At 37.3% G+C, this 14,113-nt stretch overlaps 2 protein-coding genes across 2 annotated transcripts; both read right to left on the bottom strand.

The window, feature by feature from the left end:
- Positions 1–233: 233 nt before the first annotated feature.
- Positions 234–1,835, bottom strand: LOC307036823 (uncharacterized protein). Its single transcript, XM_079677439.1, has 3 exons — positions 1,684–1,835; positions 1,397–1,424; positions 234–900 (listed from the first exon to the last, which is right to left on the bottom strand). Exons 2-3 carry the CDS (start codon positions 1,401–1,403, stop codon positions 413–415), a joined length of 495 nt encoding a protein of 164 aa, XP_079533565.1. The 5' UTR covers positions 1,404–1,424; positions 1,684–1,835; the 3' UTR covers positions 234–412.
- Positions 1,836–6,757: 4,922 nt separating this feature from the next.
- LOC307036824 (uncharacterized protein) lies at positions 6,758–8,944 on the bottom strand. Its single transcript, XM_079677440.1, has 3 exons — positions 8,838–8,944; positions 8,002–8,029; positions 6,758–7,453 (listed from the first exon to the last, which is right to left on the bottom strand). Exons 2-3 carry the CDS (start codon positions 8,006–8,008, stop codon positions 6,969–6,971), a joined length of 492 nt encoding a protein of 163 aa, XP_079533566.1. The 5' UTR covers positions 8,009–8,029; positions 8,838–8,944; the 3' UTR covers positions 6,758–6,968.
- Positions 8,945–14,113: the final 5,169 nt, after the last annotated feature.

A 14,113-nucleotide genomic window follows, 5' to 3' on the forward strand; every position in this document is an offset into this window, starting at 1 on the left:
AAAAAATACATAACATTTCCCTAACTTACTTTTTGTCTCATTGAGCAAAGTATTCCCTAAAGTATTGTTTTACGTTATAGCTTTATTGATTTATACAACTATATAGTGGTTATTGTGCAAAAATGCAACAGTTTTATTAACATTGTTGTGTCGAGGATCAACATTAGATTGTATCCGCAAGCTGCAGGATGTTTTGTAAAACACATCAGGAAATAAGGAGCAAAAAACATGGCTTGAGTGTTATGAGTTTATTTTCAACAAAGCAAGATGAAGTTGATTGGAAGGCATAACTTGATGTTGAAGGCAGGAAAAGGAACATGTTGCACTGTATTTTCAGTTCATTATCTATAATCTCACTATTATTTAACTCTTTGTTATATTAAAGCATTCGCCATAAACTTCTCAACACATTCTACCATAAATTAAATTCAAACCCACTGCCGCCCACAGAAAAGCCAATTGTACGGCCCAAGGTGATGCCTGTTCCCAGCACCTTTGCCTCTACACTACCATCACGAACACCAACACCGGTGTCTGCTGACAGACCGAGTTTAGCTTTCAAAGGACCGGCAGAGGCTGAAACACTGGCCAGTTCTGCTCTGGCGAAGATTTCAGCTCCCTTTTCAGAGTACATCGCTGCAGCGCTGGCACTGGGCAGTTTGGCCTCAGTTTTAACTTTGCCGGCAGTAATTGAACCACTGGCCATTTCTGCTTTGGCGAAGAATTCATCTCCCTCTGCAGAGGACACCACTCTGGTGCCATAATTGGGCCCTTTGACCTCAGCTCCAATATTGCCACGTTCAGCTCGTACATGACCCAATCCTGCAGATAGTGTCACACCAGATTCATCCTCATCTTCATCTACATAGGCACCTTTTGAAAAATTGTCCGGGGTCACAACTGTATGCAAAAAGAGACATGCATTTAATATTTTGTTCATTATACATGAAACACATATTCAAATAATTTCAGATGCTCTTTATGCTCTTAGTGTTACAACATTTTTACAAATATGAACACGTTACTCCTGAAATGTCATTGTAACCAACAGCTTTTTGGAGTAAAAACTACATTTGACTGACAACTATTTCAATGACACAATGATTCGTTATTTACGTATTATTATTATATTATTATATTATTATTATATTATATTATTATTATATTATTATTATATTATTATTATTAGGCAAGTTAATCTTTTAAACTCCACAAAGTCAAAGGAAAACAAGTTCTTTAATTTAAAAATCTCCAGATTGATAGACTTATTAATCTTATGTCTCCAATGAAATGCAATGTTCTTTGTTTGACTAAAGTTAGAAATCAACTAACTGTTAATGCTAAATATAGTATATTTCTTCGAGTGAAGAATGCACTTAAAGAGGATGTTGCGTACCTGCCATCCTCACGGTTTATTATTCTCTCTGAAAAAGAAAGAGGAAATGTTGGCAGCAGATTAGAGATAGTGTTTCTCTGTGGGAACCACCTCAACTGGAAACATAATGTTAGTCATGGAAATTAAAATATTATTTTAGGTGAACAAATGTAGTAATCAGTTCTGAATTAGATGCAAACAGCAAATGTATAAATCACAAATTGATTTATATCATGAGCTATACATCCTAACATAAAGCATGTATACATGTTGTTTGCATAATAAACTTTACTAAATAGATAACTTACCTGAAGGAGTCTGCTCGATGTGAAGGAGCTCTGTGTCAACGAGTGAGCAAGAAGTGAACTGAGAGAAAGAAACTAATGTCTCTAGAAAGAGCTCAAAATGAAAGTGAGTGGACATTAGGTTGGGGGTCATAATTAACTCTCCACCATCCGAAACACGGATATAAAAAATATTGAGAAAGATAAACACATAAAAACAGATAGCAAACAGCCATAGTATGATTCCTGAAAACACAATGTACAGTAGGGTCTTTTTTTTAAAGCAATATATCCCAACTGACCTTCCTATATTTTGTTTTTGCCTATGATAAAATGTGTGAATGATCTCCTCCCTGTGTAACAGAAAGCAAAAGAGAAAAAAAACACTTTTAGAGAACATTTTTATGATCTTCTAAAAGAGTGGATTTATGTGTTCAATGGTCAATGATTTGCTTAATAAAGACACACAAAATATTATGTAAAACAAATCAAACTATTTATATAGTTAATATATTTATAGCACCCAAGATGGTCATCATTTTCTCCTGAGTGAGATGTATAAAAAGGAAAAGCTGAATAACCTTTTCTAGTGCATTATAGAGAACATTGACTTTCATATATTCGTTTTTATTTGAGTACTTTTTTGTAATTATCTTTCAAATTCGAGACATGTATCCAGAGGAGGTGCTAAATACTAATATGAACATGAAAATTATAATTTGAAGGACCTAAACATATTTCAGTGAAACCAAACACGGTCAGTTTACAGCTGCGTCTGCTGCAGACTTTCTGTGTGTTTCTTTCAATCGTGGTTTTCTGTGCTAATATTGAAACTTTAGCCTCGCTTTAGCTAACTCAGTATACCATTTATACTACCCATAAGATAAAAGCTCATGAATGTTGTATTTTGATCCTGCTGGATTTTGTAATTTGCTCTCTGCTTCATCAAAGCTAAAAAAATAAGCTGAAAAACCAAGAAATAAGAGTATGATATGATTGTTAAAAGAAGTGTTGAACTGAAACCTTTTTTTCAAAGGTACTTTTTGTGAAAAGTGAAAGCAAAAACTTCTGAAAAAGTGAAGACCACAATAAGCCTATGGCTGCAGTAGTACTGTTGGTTCAGTGTGTTTGTTATGCTATGTTAACATTAGCTAATTAGCAGGTGATACAACATGTTAGTCATGAACCAAATAGCTTTGAAAATGGTATAAATGATGGCAAGAGTTTTAAAAGTTCAAATCATCCTGAGGACGACATGAATGTGATTTCAAATTCATGGCAATCCTTTTTCAAAAACTACAAAGACATTTCGGCTAGTTCTGTTTCAAACTTTGTATGGCACAGTCGACCTTTCTGTATCTTGTTATTTCTTTAAATAACACAAATCAATAATCTCCCTGAAGTGTAAACGTAAAAATGAAACTCCATATAACAGTTTCATAATGACCGCCTTGGCTGAGGAGTTAACTGATAACACATGGACAAAATCGTGTCATAAAAAAAAGGAATACAATGAATATTATTTAAAAAATAAAAACCCACAAGACAGTCATGACTTTTTCATAAACTGAATAACTTAACCTTTTTAAAAGAATGTCAAGGAACATTATTTTCATGTATTCATTGATTATCTTTTAATTGTCATAATGTGCTCTAAACACAAAGGTAAGCTGATGGAAATGTCATCAGTTTGACAGAACTGTAGTGTCAGACTTCTTAAAAGTACAATTATTCAAAACATAAAACCATTCAGATTCAAGTTTTACTTTTTGTACTTTAAGTACATTTTGATTCTGAAATCAGGACTTTTACTTGTGTGGGAGTATATTAAGACCATAACATATGTACTTTTACTCAAGCAAAGGAGCCGAGTACTTCTTCAATCACTGACTTTACTGGTACTGACATGTACTTTACTTGAGTGAAGAATGAATATGAAGACATTTGCTTCTTTAAAGCTGGACGTTTTTTCAAAGCAATATTAACTAGAAATTGAAGTAAAAAATCTGTACATTTTACATAGATACCTACATGTCAAAGTCTCTTGGGCCTATTGTCTAACAGAAAACATGACACAGTTTGATCTTAAATGTTCCCTTTATGTTTGAGTGACAGCTTCCTCCACACTGCCTGATAGAGGTCTCACTTGATGTCACTGATGGAAAGATTTGAACAATATAAATGTAATCACAAAAGTGACCATGGGTTTTGCCTAAACGATTGACCTTTCTCTATCTTGTTATTTCTTTAAATAACACAAATCAATAATCTTCCTGAAGTATAAACGTAGAAATGAAACTCCATATAACAGTTTCATAATGACCGCCTTGGCTGAGGAGTTAACTGATAACACATGGACAAAATCGTGCAATAAAAAAAAGGAATACAATGAATATTATTTAAAAAATAAAACCCCACAAGACAGTCATGACTTTTTCATAAACCGAATAACTTAACCCTTTTTACATGAATATTAAGGAATTTTTGTTTTATGTATTCATGAATTATCTTTTAATTGTCAGACATGTAAAGGAAAGGTGTAATCTATTGTTGCATGACGTTGACTAAAGCCATTGACTGTTGACCTTTGATTTTAGCCCTCATTCCACGAGGAGCTAATAAACAGTCAGAAGCTTATTCAGTGAGAATAAAACGTGTTGACCATAAACCTTTTTGAAACAGGTTTATGGAAGGGCATTTAAAATATACCTTATACAGTCCTGACTGTTGTTGATAACTCAGATTAATGACTTCTTGGAAATTGAAGGCTTTACTTTAAGCCTGTAGCTGCATGAAGTGTAGTACCATGTTCACCCTGTTGCTTTTGCTTGCTCTAAACACAAAGGTGAGCTGATGGAAATGTCATCAGTTTTACAGAAATGTGTTCCTAAACTGTAGTGTCAGACTTCTTAAAAGTACATTTATTCAAAACATAAAACCATTCAGATTCAAGTTTGACTTTTTATACTTTAAGTGCATTTTGATTCTGAAATCAGGACTTTTACTTGTGTCGGAGTATATTAAGACCATAACATTAACATACTTTTACTCAAGCAAAGGAGCCGAGTACTTCTTCAATCACTGACTGTACTGGTACTGACATGTACTTTACTTGAGTGAAGACTGAATATGAAGACATTTGCTTCTTTAAAGCTCGATGTTTTTTCAAAGCAATATTAAATATAAATATAAATAACAAATCTGTACATTTCACATAGATGTACCTTTTTCACGGGCACAGGTATTACATGTAAAAGTCTCTTGGGCTTATTGTCTAAACCTGAGGTTTTTCTAAGTGCACTTTGTCAGCAGGATGTAAATATTCCTGCTAATTATCCAAACTTGTTCAAGATGATTACATACTGTATTACACATTTACAAAACAATGTATAGAAAAACATGTTGTAATTTATTTGTCGTATTGCTTATCATACATATTGTTACTGTTTTGGTTCCCATTTAAATATTTAATACTATTTATTATTTTTATTTTAAATCAAATGCACCTGTTTTAGATAATATATTTATTTTGATAATTTGTAGGTTGGTTGTTTTTTGTATAATTATTGTATTGTTCTTGTGTATTTTATTATATTAACTAGCTATTTATTGTTATTTATTACAGTCGAATACTGTTATGAACACTATGCAATGTATTTATTGTGGTTGTTACCAGAATACACGACACAATGAATCTTTGTAATATATTGATGTCCTCTGGTTTAAATAATCATACCAGTATTTATATGTATGTTGGTCACCTGTAATCCTGGTAAGCTTCCATCATGGTATATTTAATACTATTATTAAACACAAGCTGGTGATAGGTGGATGCTGGTGACCAGCATACCAGCATACAATGCTGCTCACCAGCATAGTATGCTTAATATTTGCATTGTATTAATATTTGCACATTTCAATTTTTGTAAAAGTCGTACTGAACATTTATTGCCACTTTTCAAATGTATGGCATGATTACACACACTGTTTACCACCTTTCAGCTATTGTGTAAGTATACAAGCAGGTCACACAGTATGATCACAAATATATAAACTCTGTTAAAAATCTGTTTTATCAAAAAGTACAGGCTGCATGTGTTCTCAGTCTTGGAGAAACTTGACATGTTTTGGTACATTTGTCTGAACTTCTCTTTAGTGGTTCATTAATAAAACAGATATCTCAACGTGTGCCTACTTTGTTCATGTGCGGTTGAGGTTAATTTCAGTAGTTGTGTGCTATAATGTATTTACAAAGTGTGAAGAGGAGGCAACTTTAGAATAGGGAAGCTGTTCAGGTCAATTAGAGTCAAACTACTAGCTTATTGGTTATGAACAAGACTTCCCTTTAAAATAAAGAACATGTTCGATATAAATACCTAATTTTGAGTTATTTAGACACAATTAACACTTATAGTTTCATGTCTTGTTACATAAGAATAGATCATATTTGTTAAGTGTTATTATGTTAGAATTACTATTCTTGTGGTACTACTGCCTTATTAGGCCCTTATTGAGCAGAGCATATTAAGACCAAAACTCATGTACAACAACTTCCTTACTTGCAACAAATAAGCACTAATTAGAGGGTTATTGAGGAAAACTCTCAACTAATGGCTTATTACTTGTAGAATATGGTCATGTAGAATAAGGCATTAATAAGTGTTTTGTAATGACTAATAAAGAGCCAATATGCTGCTAATATGCATGTTAATTAACACCTAGTTGATGGTTAACTTGTGTACCTTAATATAAAGTGTTACCGATGTTTTTTAAAGTGTATTTAGTCAGCAGGATATTTTAAATGTAAATATATTTGCTAATTATCCAAAACTTTTCAAGATGATTACATATTTAACATTTACAAAAATAAATGTATAGAAAAAAACGACAGTTGCAATATGTTGAAAAATACATTGCATTTCCCAGATTTACTTTTGCTTTTTGTCTCAATGAGTATATTGTTCTTAAAATATGTATTGTTTTACAATAACATTATTGTTACATGAAGTTTATTCCAACCAACAATGATGAAGTTGATTGGAAGACATAACATGATGTTGTTGGCAGGAAAAGGAAAAATCACACTGTATTTTCAACAGATGTTCGAAAATGTCACTTTTATATCACTCTTAGTTATATTCAAGCAGTACACATCTGTTATTAAAGATTAAAATGTTTCATCCGCAGTGAAGACATACATTTTCATTAGCAAGTCTGAATTAAACCGCTTCAAGTTTCCAAAACACCTCAACTTTGTATTGGTTGGATAAGAGAGCCGAATCACAAAGAGATGCATTTGTCTCAACGGTCTACCATAATTTAACTTCAAACCCAGTGCCGAACAGAGAAACGCCCATTTTACGGCCAAATGAGATGCCTGTTCCCAGCACCTTGGCCTCTAGTTGTGTAACACCAACAGTGACACCGGTGTCTGCTGACAGACCGACTGTAGCTTTCACCGGACCAGCAGAGGCTGAAGCACTGGCCACTTCTGCTCTGGCGAAGGCTTCGGCACTGAGAGTCCCTGCAGAGGCTCCTACTCCGGCGCTGGCATTGGGCCCTTTGGCCTCAGCATCACAAATCCTCCATTCACCTCGTGCATAACCCACTCCTGCAGATGCGGAAACTCCGGCCTTGGGGATACGTTTACCAGGTTTATCCTCAAGTCCAACTGCATACTTGTTGGTACCTGCATAGGTACCTATAGCAAAAGCATCAGCAGGCCGGTCAAACGTGTCGATCATCTCCACTATTCCAGCTGCACCACAAGAAATTGCGGCACCCGCTTTCACAACTGCATGAACAAAGAGACATGCATTTAATCGTTATGTTATATAGACGAAAGACATATTCAAATATAAGTTCAGATGCTCTTTATGCTCTTAGCGTTACAACATTTACAATATTAACACGTCATAGTGTGATTAGTTATTTACGTATTAAGGCAAGTACATCTTTCAAACTCCACAAAGTCACATGACATTTTTTTTAATATTTAAAAATCTCCAGATTAATAGAATTAATTAATTGTATGTCTCCGATGAAATGCAATGTTCTTTGTGCAGTGAGTAGTGCTCTTGAATGCAGCTCAACCCTGTGCTCCCTTGAGACGACGATCAGCGCACTAATAGACTGAGCCTCCTCCTCTCTCTGTGGTGGGTAGGGCACTTAAGCCTGCCGCCCCATGGCTTCAACCCACCCAATTTAGTATGATTAACACTTAAACACATCAGCCCGCCACATTTGTTTGACTAAAGTTAGAAATCAACTAACTGTTAATCCTAAATATAGTAGGCTATATTTCTTCGAGTGAAGAATGCACTTATAGACGATGTTGCATACCTGGCATCCTCACGGTTTATTATTCTCTCTGAAAAAGAAAGAGGAAATGTTGGCAGCAGATTAGAGATCGTGTTTCTCTGTGGGAACCACCTCAACTGGAAACATAATGTTAGCAATGGAAATTAAAATATTATATTAGGTGAACAAATGTAGTATTCAGTTCTGAATCAGATTGAACAGCAAACGTATAAATCACAAATTGGTTTATATCATGAGCTATAAATCCTAACATAAACCATGTATACATGTTGTTTGCATAATAAACTTTACTAAATAGTAATGCTGTCAAAATTATCGCGTCAACGGTGGTAAATACTTTTTTGAATTTAATTGCGTTAAAATATGTAACGCATTTAACGCATGTGCAGAATGGCCCGCCCCATACATCCCACCAGTGGCAACGCCAGGGTATGGCTGGGGTAGGCTACTGCCATACCAAGAAATGGCTTAGCCCCACCATGACAAATGATGTGAAAATTAGCAAAATAAAGTCCGCCAACTCGCGCCGAGAATTGCACAGACAGCAGTTAGTAAGATTGATATCAGTAGCCACTTGTCTGGAAATACCGACGACCAGAAACGGTTTTTAAAACTTTTGTCACGTAGTGATCGTCTTCTCAATAGAACATCTTTGATAATGTCTTCTGGCCAATCAGAATCAAGATAACGGCGTGGTGTTGTTGCAGGACGTCCAGACGGAGAATACTGTTGTGATTAATCTGATTAAACATTTTAATCGTTTGACAGCCCTAATCATGATTAATTAATTTTTAAACTGGGATTAATCTGATTAAAAATGTTAATCGTTTGGCAGCCCTACTAAATAGATAATTTACCTGAAGGAGTCTGCTTGATATGAAGGAGCTCTGTGTCAACGAGTGAGCAAGAAGTGAACTGAGAGAAAGAGCTGCAAATGAAAGTGAGTGGACTTTAGGTGGGTGGGTTAATAATTCCTCCACCATCCGAAACAAAGCATTTGTTTTTAGAGTATAGCAAGTGAATACATTGGGACAGTAGACCATGCCTTTTAAAGCTCCCTGTTTAACAGAAATCAAAAGTGAAAATAAAAGCTAAATTATATGTTTTCTTATCTTCTAAAAGGGAGAATTTACGTGTTAGATTGTAAACTTGCAGCAGGTCACCCTTGAAAAAGAGATCAATGATCTCAATGGGATTCACCTGCACAAATAAAGGTTTGAAATTAAATTAAATTAAATTAAACTTTCCTCCACAGAGACACACAGATGGACAAAACATGTCATGTAAAACAAATTCAACTTTTTATATATTTAAAAAGAAAGCCACCCAAGATGGTCATGACTTTCAGAAAGTGAAGTATGACTAAACCCTTTCTGGCAATAATACAAACAGCAATGATTTTAATGTATTGAATATGTTTTTAAATGAATATTTCTTCATAATAATCTTTATAATGTTGGAAAAGTGTAATTTTCTGAGTGTATTTTGGACATTTTAGGGCTCTGTACTTTAAAAAGCGCCTGCTTATCTGATCAATTTTACATTTGGTCAGTACCTTCTTAAGACCCTGAGGATCAATAGTTGTTCACACCGGTGTTCACACCTGTGGAGCACATTTAGATAAGATTAGATTTACTTTATTGATCCCAATTTAGAAATTTTCAGAAATAGGCCATTCTACATGATAAGTACTTTTAATCGAGGTTGCGGTCCAAATATCATACTTTTTCCTAGCTTTTAGTACTCAGAAGCTGCACTTACAAAGTACATACTGTTGCATGCAATATGCATACCATTTTCAATATGGCCCCTTATTTTTACCCATTTCTTTTAATATATGTGCTGCGTAAAGGATTGTGAGTAAGAATAGAGGGGAAAGCATTAGGTGCTAGAATACTGCAAAATGCGACTGGATGCATCCTGATAGTTTTGGTTCACTCATTCGACATTACTTAATCTTTATTCTGGCATAATAAATGCAAGTATGGGTGTTGGGACGCAGGGTAAGGATAAGGTTAATGCTAATAACTTTGTGGATGGAACACGACACCAAACAGCACAACCACAGTGACACACACAACCAGAGGCAGGACGTAACCTGGGCCAGAGAGACGGGTTATTTCAGATTAAATAAGAAGTTTACATTTTATTATACTGCTGTTCACTTAACTTAACAAATAATGCCAATTAGTGTAGTGTTTTTTTCCCACAACATCTCAGCAATCTTGGCATCGCAGCAATTGAGGCATTAATTGAAATGTTTTATATATTCATGTTTCCAAAAGGATGAATCCTCACTGACTTTCCTCTAGCGCCACCATGAGGTTCACATTTATGTTTTTTTTAATCATGTTATGGATGAAATGAACCCAATAGCACCATCACCAGGTCCAAAGATGGAATAAGAAATTAAAAAGGGGAAACTATGTATATATTTCTTAAAGTTTTGATCAAGGAGGAGCTGAATATTTGCTCACCAGAAACTGATGGTTTGAAATGAAGGTAAGACTACACACTCTGCTACTCCGTGTGTAAGGCTGGTTTGATGAAAATGTTTTTTATACTGTTTTATTATCAATATGTTTTGTTAGTTTCTTTTTTAAGTCAGTTTTAAAGATTTCCTATAAATCAACTTTTAATATAGGTCGAAATAGATGGAGGAAAGTAACTTAGAACATTTACTTAAGTAGCCTACTTTACATTTCCACAGCACACATTTCCTCATATAATCTAAAATAGATTTAAGGGAAGAATGGAAACCCCGGCCGTTCCAAAGATGTGAACTTTTTACGGACATTTTGAATCCAGACTTTTCATTTAAATACTTTTCTGCTGTGTTTCTTTACATTTCAGGTGAATCTTATCACTTAATTCGCAACAATGTACTGTTTAAGATATAAAGAACAGCGTTTTCTTGGTGTCATTAGTATTACTACTTCATTGTTTTTTTTCTTGTTTACACCTTTGACATCCTACTTGAATCCAGAAAGTTGCCAACAGGTACAGTTCACGGTCTTTGTCTTATTTTAATTGAGCTAAAACATAATTAATGTTGGACCTTTTATTTATAATCTGGACTAGACAGGACTTCATGTAAATGTTACTGTGACTCTGTCAGAGCTGGATGTGTAATATATCAGCTGTTTGCTACCAACTTCTCCTTCAATGTGATGTAACGTCAGTGTTGTTTACAAGCTGTTTCTGCTGCCACCAAGCGGCCGAAAGAAGGTATTGCCACAGAAATAGCCTGTTTGTTTTTACAGTATAGCGTCATGTTGTTTGCATTGTATTTGTTGTTGTTGTTCCCATCTCCGACCACTCTACTGGAAATAAACAATGTGCCTACAGGTACAGTTTATAAAAAATGCAAGTTATAATGAAAATGTCAGTTTCAGCGCTAGACACAAGAAGAAGCTACATTTTCATGATGCATTTCGTGACAGGAGGGTTTACGTTTGCATGAAGCAAGATTTTTTGCATTTTCACACTTGTCTTTGTTTTACAAGAATGTGTTAATCAGATCATATTAAATTATATCGATTTTCATCCAGTCTCTTTTCTTTCCCTCTCCCCTCTAAGGTTTTTCCAAAGGGTTTTGGTTGTGTGTGGACCTGGTGGTTTTGCTATTGGCTGCTGTATTGCCACTCCACAAAAAGAGGACCAATCATCCTGATGGTGAGTAATCTATAACACTTTTAATAGTAACTCATTCAAGACAGAGAGAAATACTTGAGGCGTTACACTGAGAGCACCAACAATGAGGGGATTTCTACTTTCACTTCCTCTGTTTGCGGTCACTGTTTGCTTTTAATAGGCTGCTTTTGAACTGTGAAAAATAAAGGAAACAAAAGAGATAAAGTGTGACTTCAATGCAGTTTCAAATTATGTCCACTCTCTTCACTACCAGAAATCCCTTTTACAATTACAGTGTTTTTGACATATTTATTAAAAAACATGTGGATTATATGTACCGTACAAAAGACTACGCACTCTGTTACTCCGTGTTTAAGGCTGGTTTAATGAAAATGGTTTTTATACCGTTTTATTATCAATGGGTTGTGTCAGTTTCTTTTTTTAGGCAGTTTTAAAGATTTCCTGTAAATTAACTTTTAGGTCGAGATAGATGGAGGAAAGTAACTTAGAACATTTACTTAAGTACTTTACATTTCCACAGCACACATTGAATAATAACTCATTCAAGATAGAGAGAAATACTTGAGGCGTTACACCAAGAGTGAGAGGGTTTCTATGTTCACTTCCTCCCTGTTTGCGGTCACTGTTTGCTTTTAATAGGCTGCCTATGAACTGTGAACAATAAAGGAAACAAAAGATATAAAGTGTGACCTCAATGCAGTTTCAAATCATGTTCACTCTCTTCACTACCAGAAACCCCTTTTACAATTACAGTGTTTTTGACATGGTTATTAAAAACATGTGGATTATAGCATATATGTACTGGACAAAAAAAAAGCTGCACTGATCAATATTCCTACATCATCAATGGCTCTCTTTTAAAGTGAAACATATCACTCAGACCGACTAACACATTGTCACGGTTTGTGAAACAAGCAGGACCCAAATGCAGATATAAACTGAACTTCCTTTATTTCAAGGCTATGAGATATATGTACAATGACAAAAACAGAACACTCACCGCAGAACTAGTCCTGGAACAAGACGAACCGACCAAGACAGACAGACAACCCAGAACTTAAATACACACAAGACTCAATCACACAACAAGACACAGGTGAGGAGGGAGGAGACAACACAGGGGCCCAGGTGAACATAAGACAATTAGACACACCAGGGAAACTAATGACAAGAGGAAAACACAGGGAAAAGGACCAGACAATAACCCAGAGGAAAACATGACAGGGAAAACAGCAAAAACACCCAAACCTACAAAACTATAAACGTGACATAACATGAGAATCGTGACATAACCCCCCCCCTCAAGGGACGGATTCCAGACGTCCCAAAAAAACAAAAATCCAGCAGGGTGGTTTGAGGGGGTCTGGAGGACGGGTCTCGGGCGGACGCCCCGGGGGCAAGGCAGAGTTCAAAAAAGGGGAATTCGGGCGGACGGCCCGGGGGCAAGGCAGAGTTCAAAAAGGGGAATTCGGGCGGACGGCCCGGGGGCAAGGCAGAGTCCGAGGAGGGGTGAAGACCAGACACCTCCGGAGGCCGGTCAGGAGCCGGTGTCGGCAAGATCCCCCATGGAAGAGGACACAGGATCGGCAGGACCCCCGGCAGGAGAGCAGTCGGCGGAATCCCCAACGCGACAGGACATGGAGTTGGCAGGACCCCCGGCAGAAGAGCAGTCTGCGGTACCTCCAACGGCTCAGGACATGGGGTTGGCAGGACCCCCGGCAGAAGAGTAGTCTGCGGGACCTCCAACGTGACAAGATATGGAGTTGGCAGGACCCCCGGCAGAAGAGTAGTCTGCGGGACCTCCAACGGCTCAGGACATGGGGTTGGCAGGACCCCCGGCAGAAGAGCAGTCTGCGGGACCTCCAACGACACTTCAGTGGGTTGGTTCGCCAACAGAGCACGGGGAGCTGGCGTCGGACGGACAGCCAACAGGTCACGAGGAGCTGGCGTCGGACGGACAGCCAACCGGAGACGAGGTGCTGGAGTCGGCCGGTACGCCGACAGGACTCGAGGAGCTGGCGTCGGCCGATGAGTCAGCAGGTGACGAGGAGCCGGAGTCGGGGCCATGGTTACTGGAGCCGGCACTGAAGCCGGGACCATGGCTGTAAGGTCCGGTTCTGGGGCCGGAAACATGGCTGTAAGGTCCGGTTCTGGAGCCGGAAACATGGCTGTAAGGTCCGGTTCTGGAGCCGGAAACATGGCTGTAAGGTCCGGTTCTGGAGCCGGAAACATGGCTGTAAGGTCCGGTTCTGGAGCCGGAAACATGGCTGTAAGGTCCGGTTCTGGAGCCGGAACCCTGGCTGCTGGGCGCGGAGCAGAAGCCTGGACCCTGGCTGTGTAAGCCAGGTAATGGAGTATGGAAGGAAAGCTGCATGGGCCGGCACTGGAGCACGGAGCAACGGCTGCTGGGTCTGGCGCTGGAGCCGGAACCATGGCTGTTGGGCACGGAACCCTGGCCTTGCGTCTCTTAGGAGTTTTT

Source organism: Notothenia rossii (genome assembly GCF_949606895.1).
Source record: "Notothenia rossii genome assembly, chromosome: 4".
Lineage (NCBI taxonomy): Eukaryota > Metazoa > Chordata > Actinopteri > Perciformes > Nototheniidae > Notothenia > Notothenia rossii.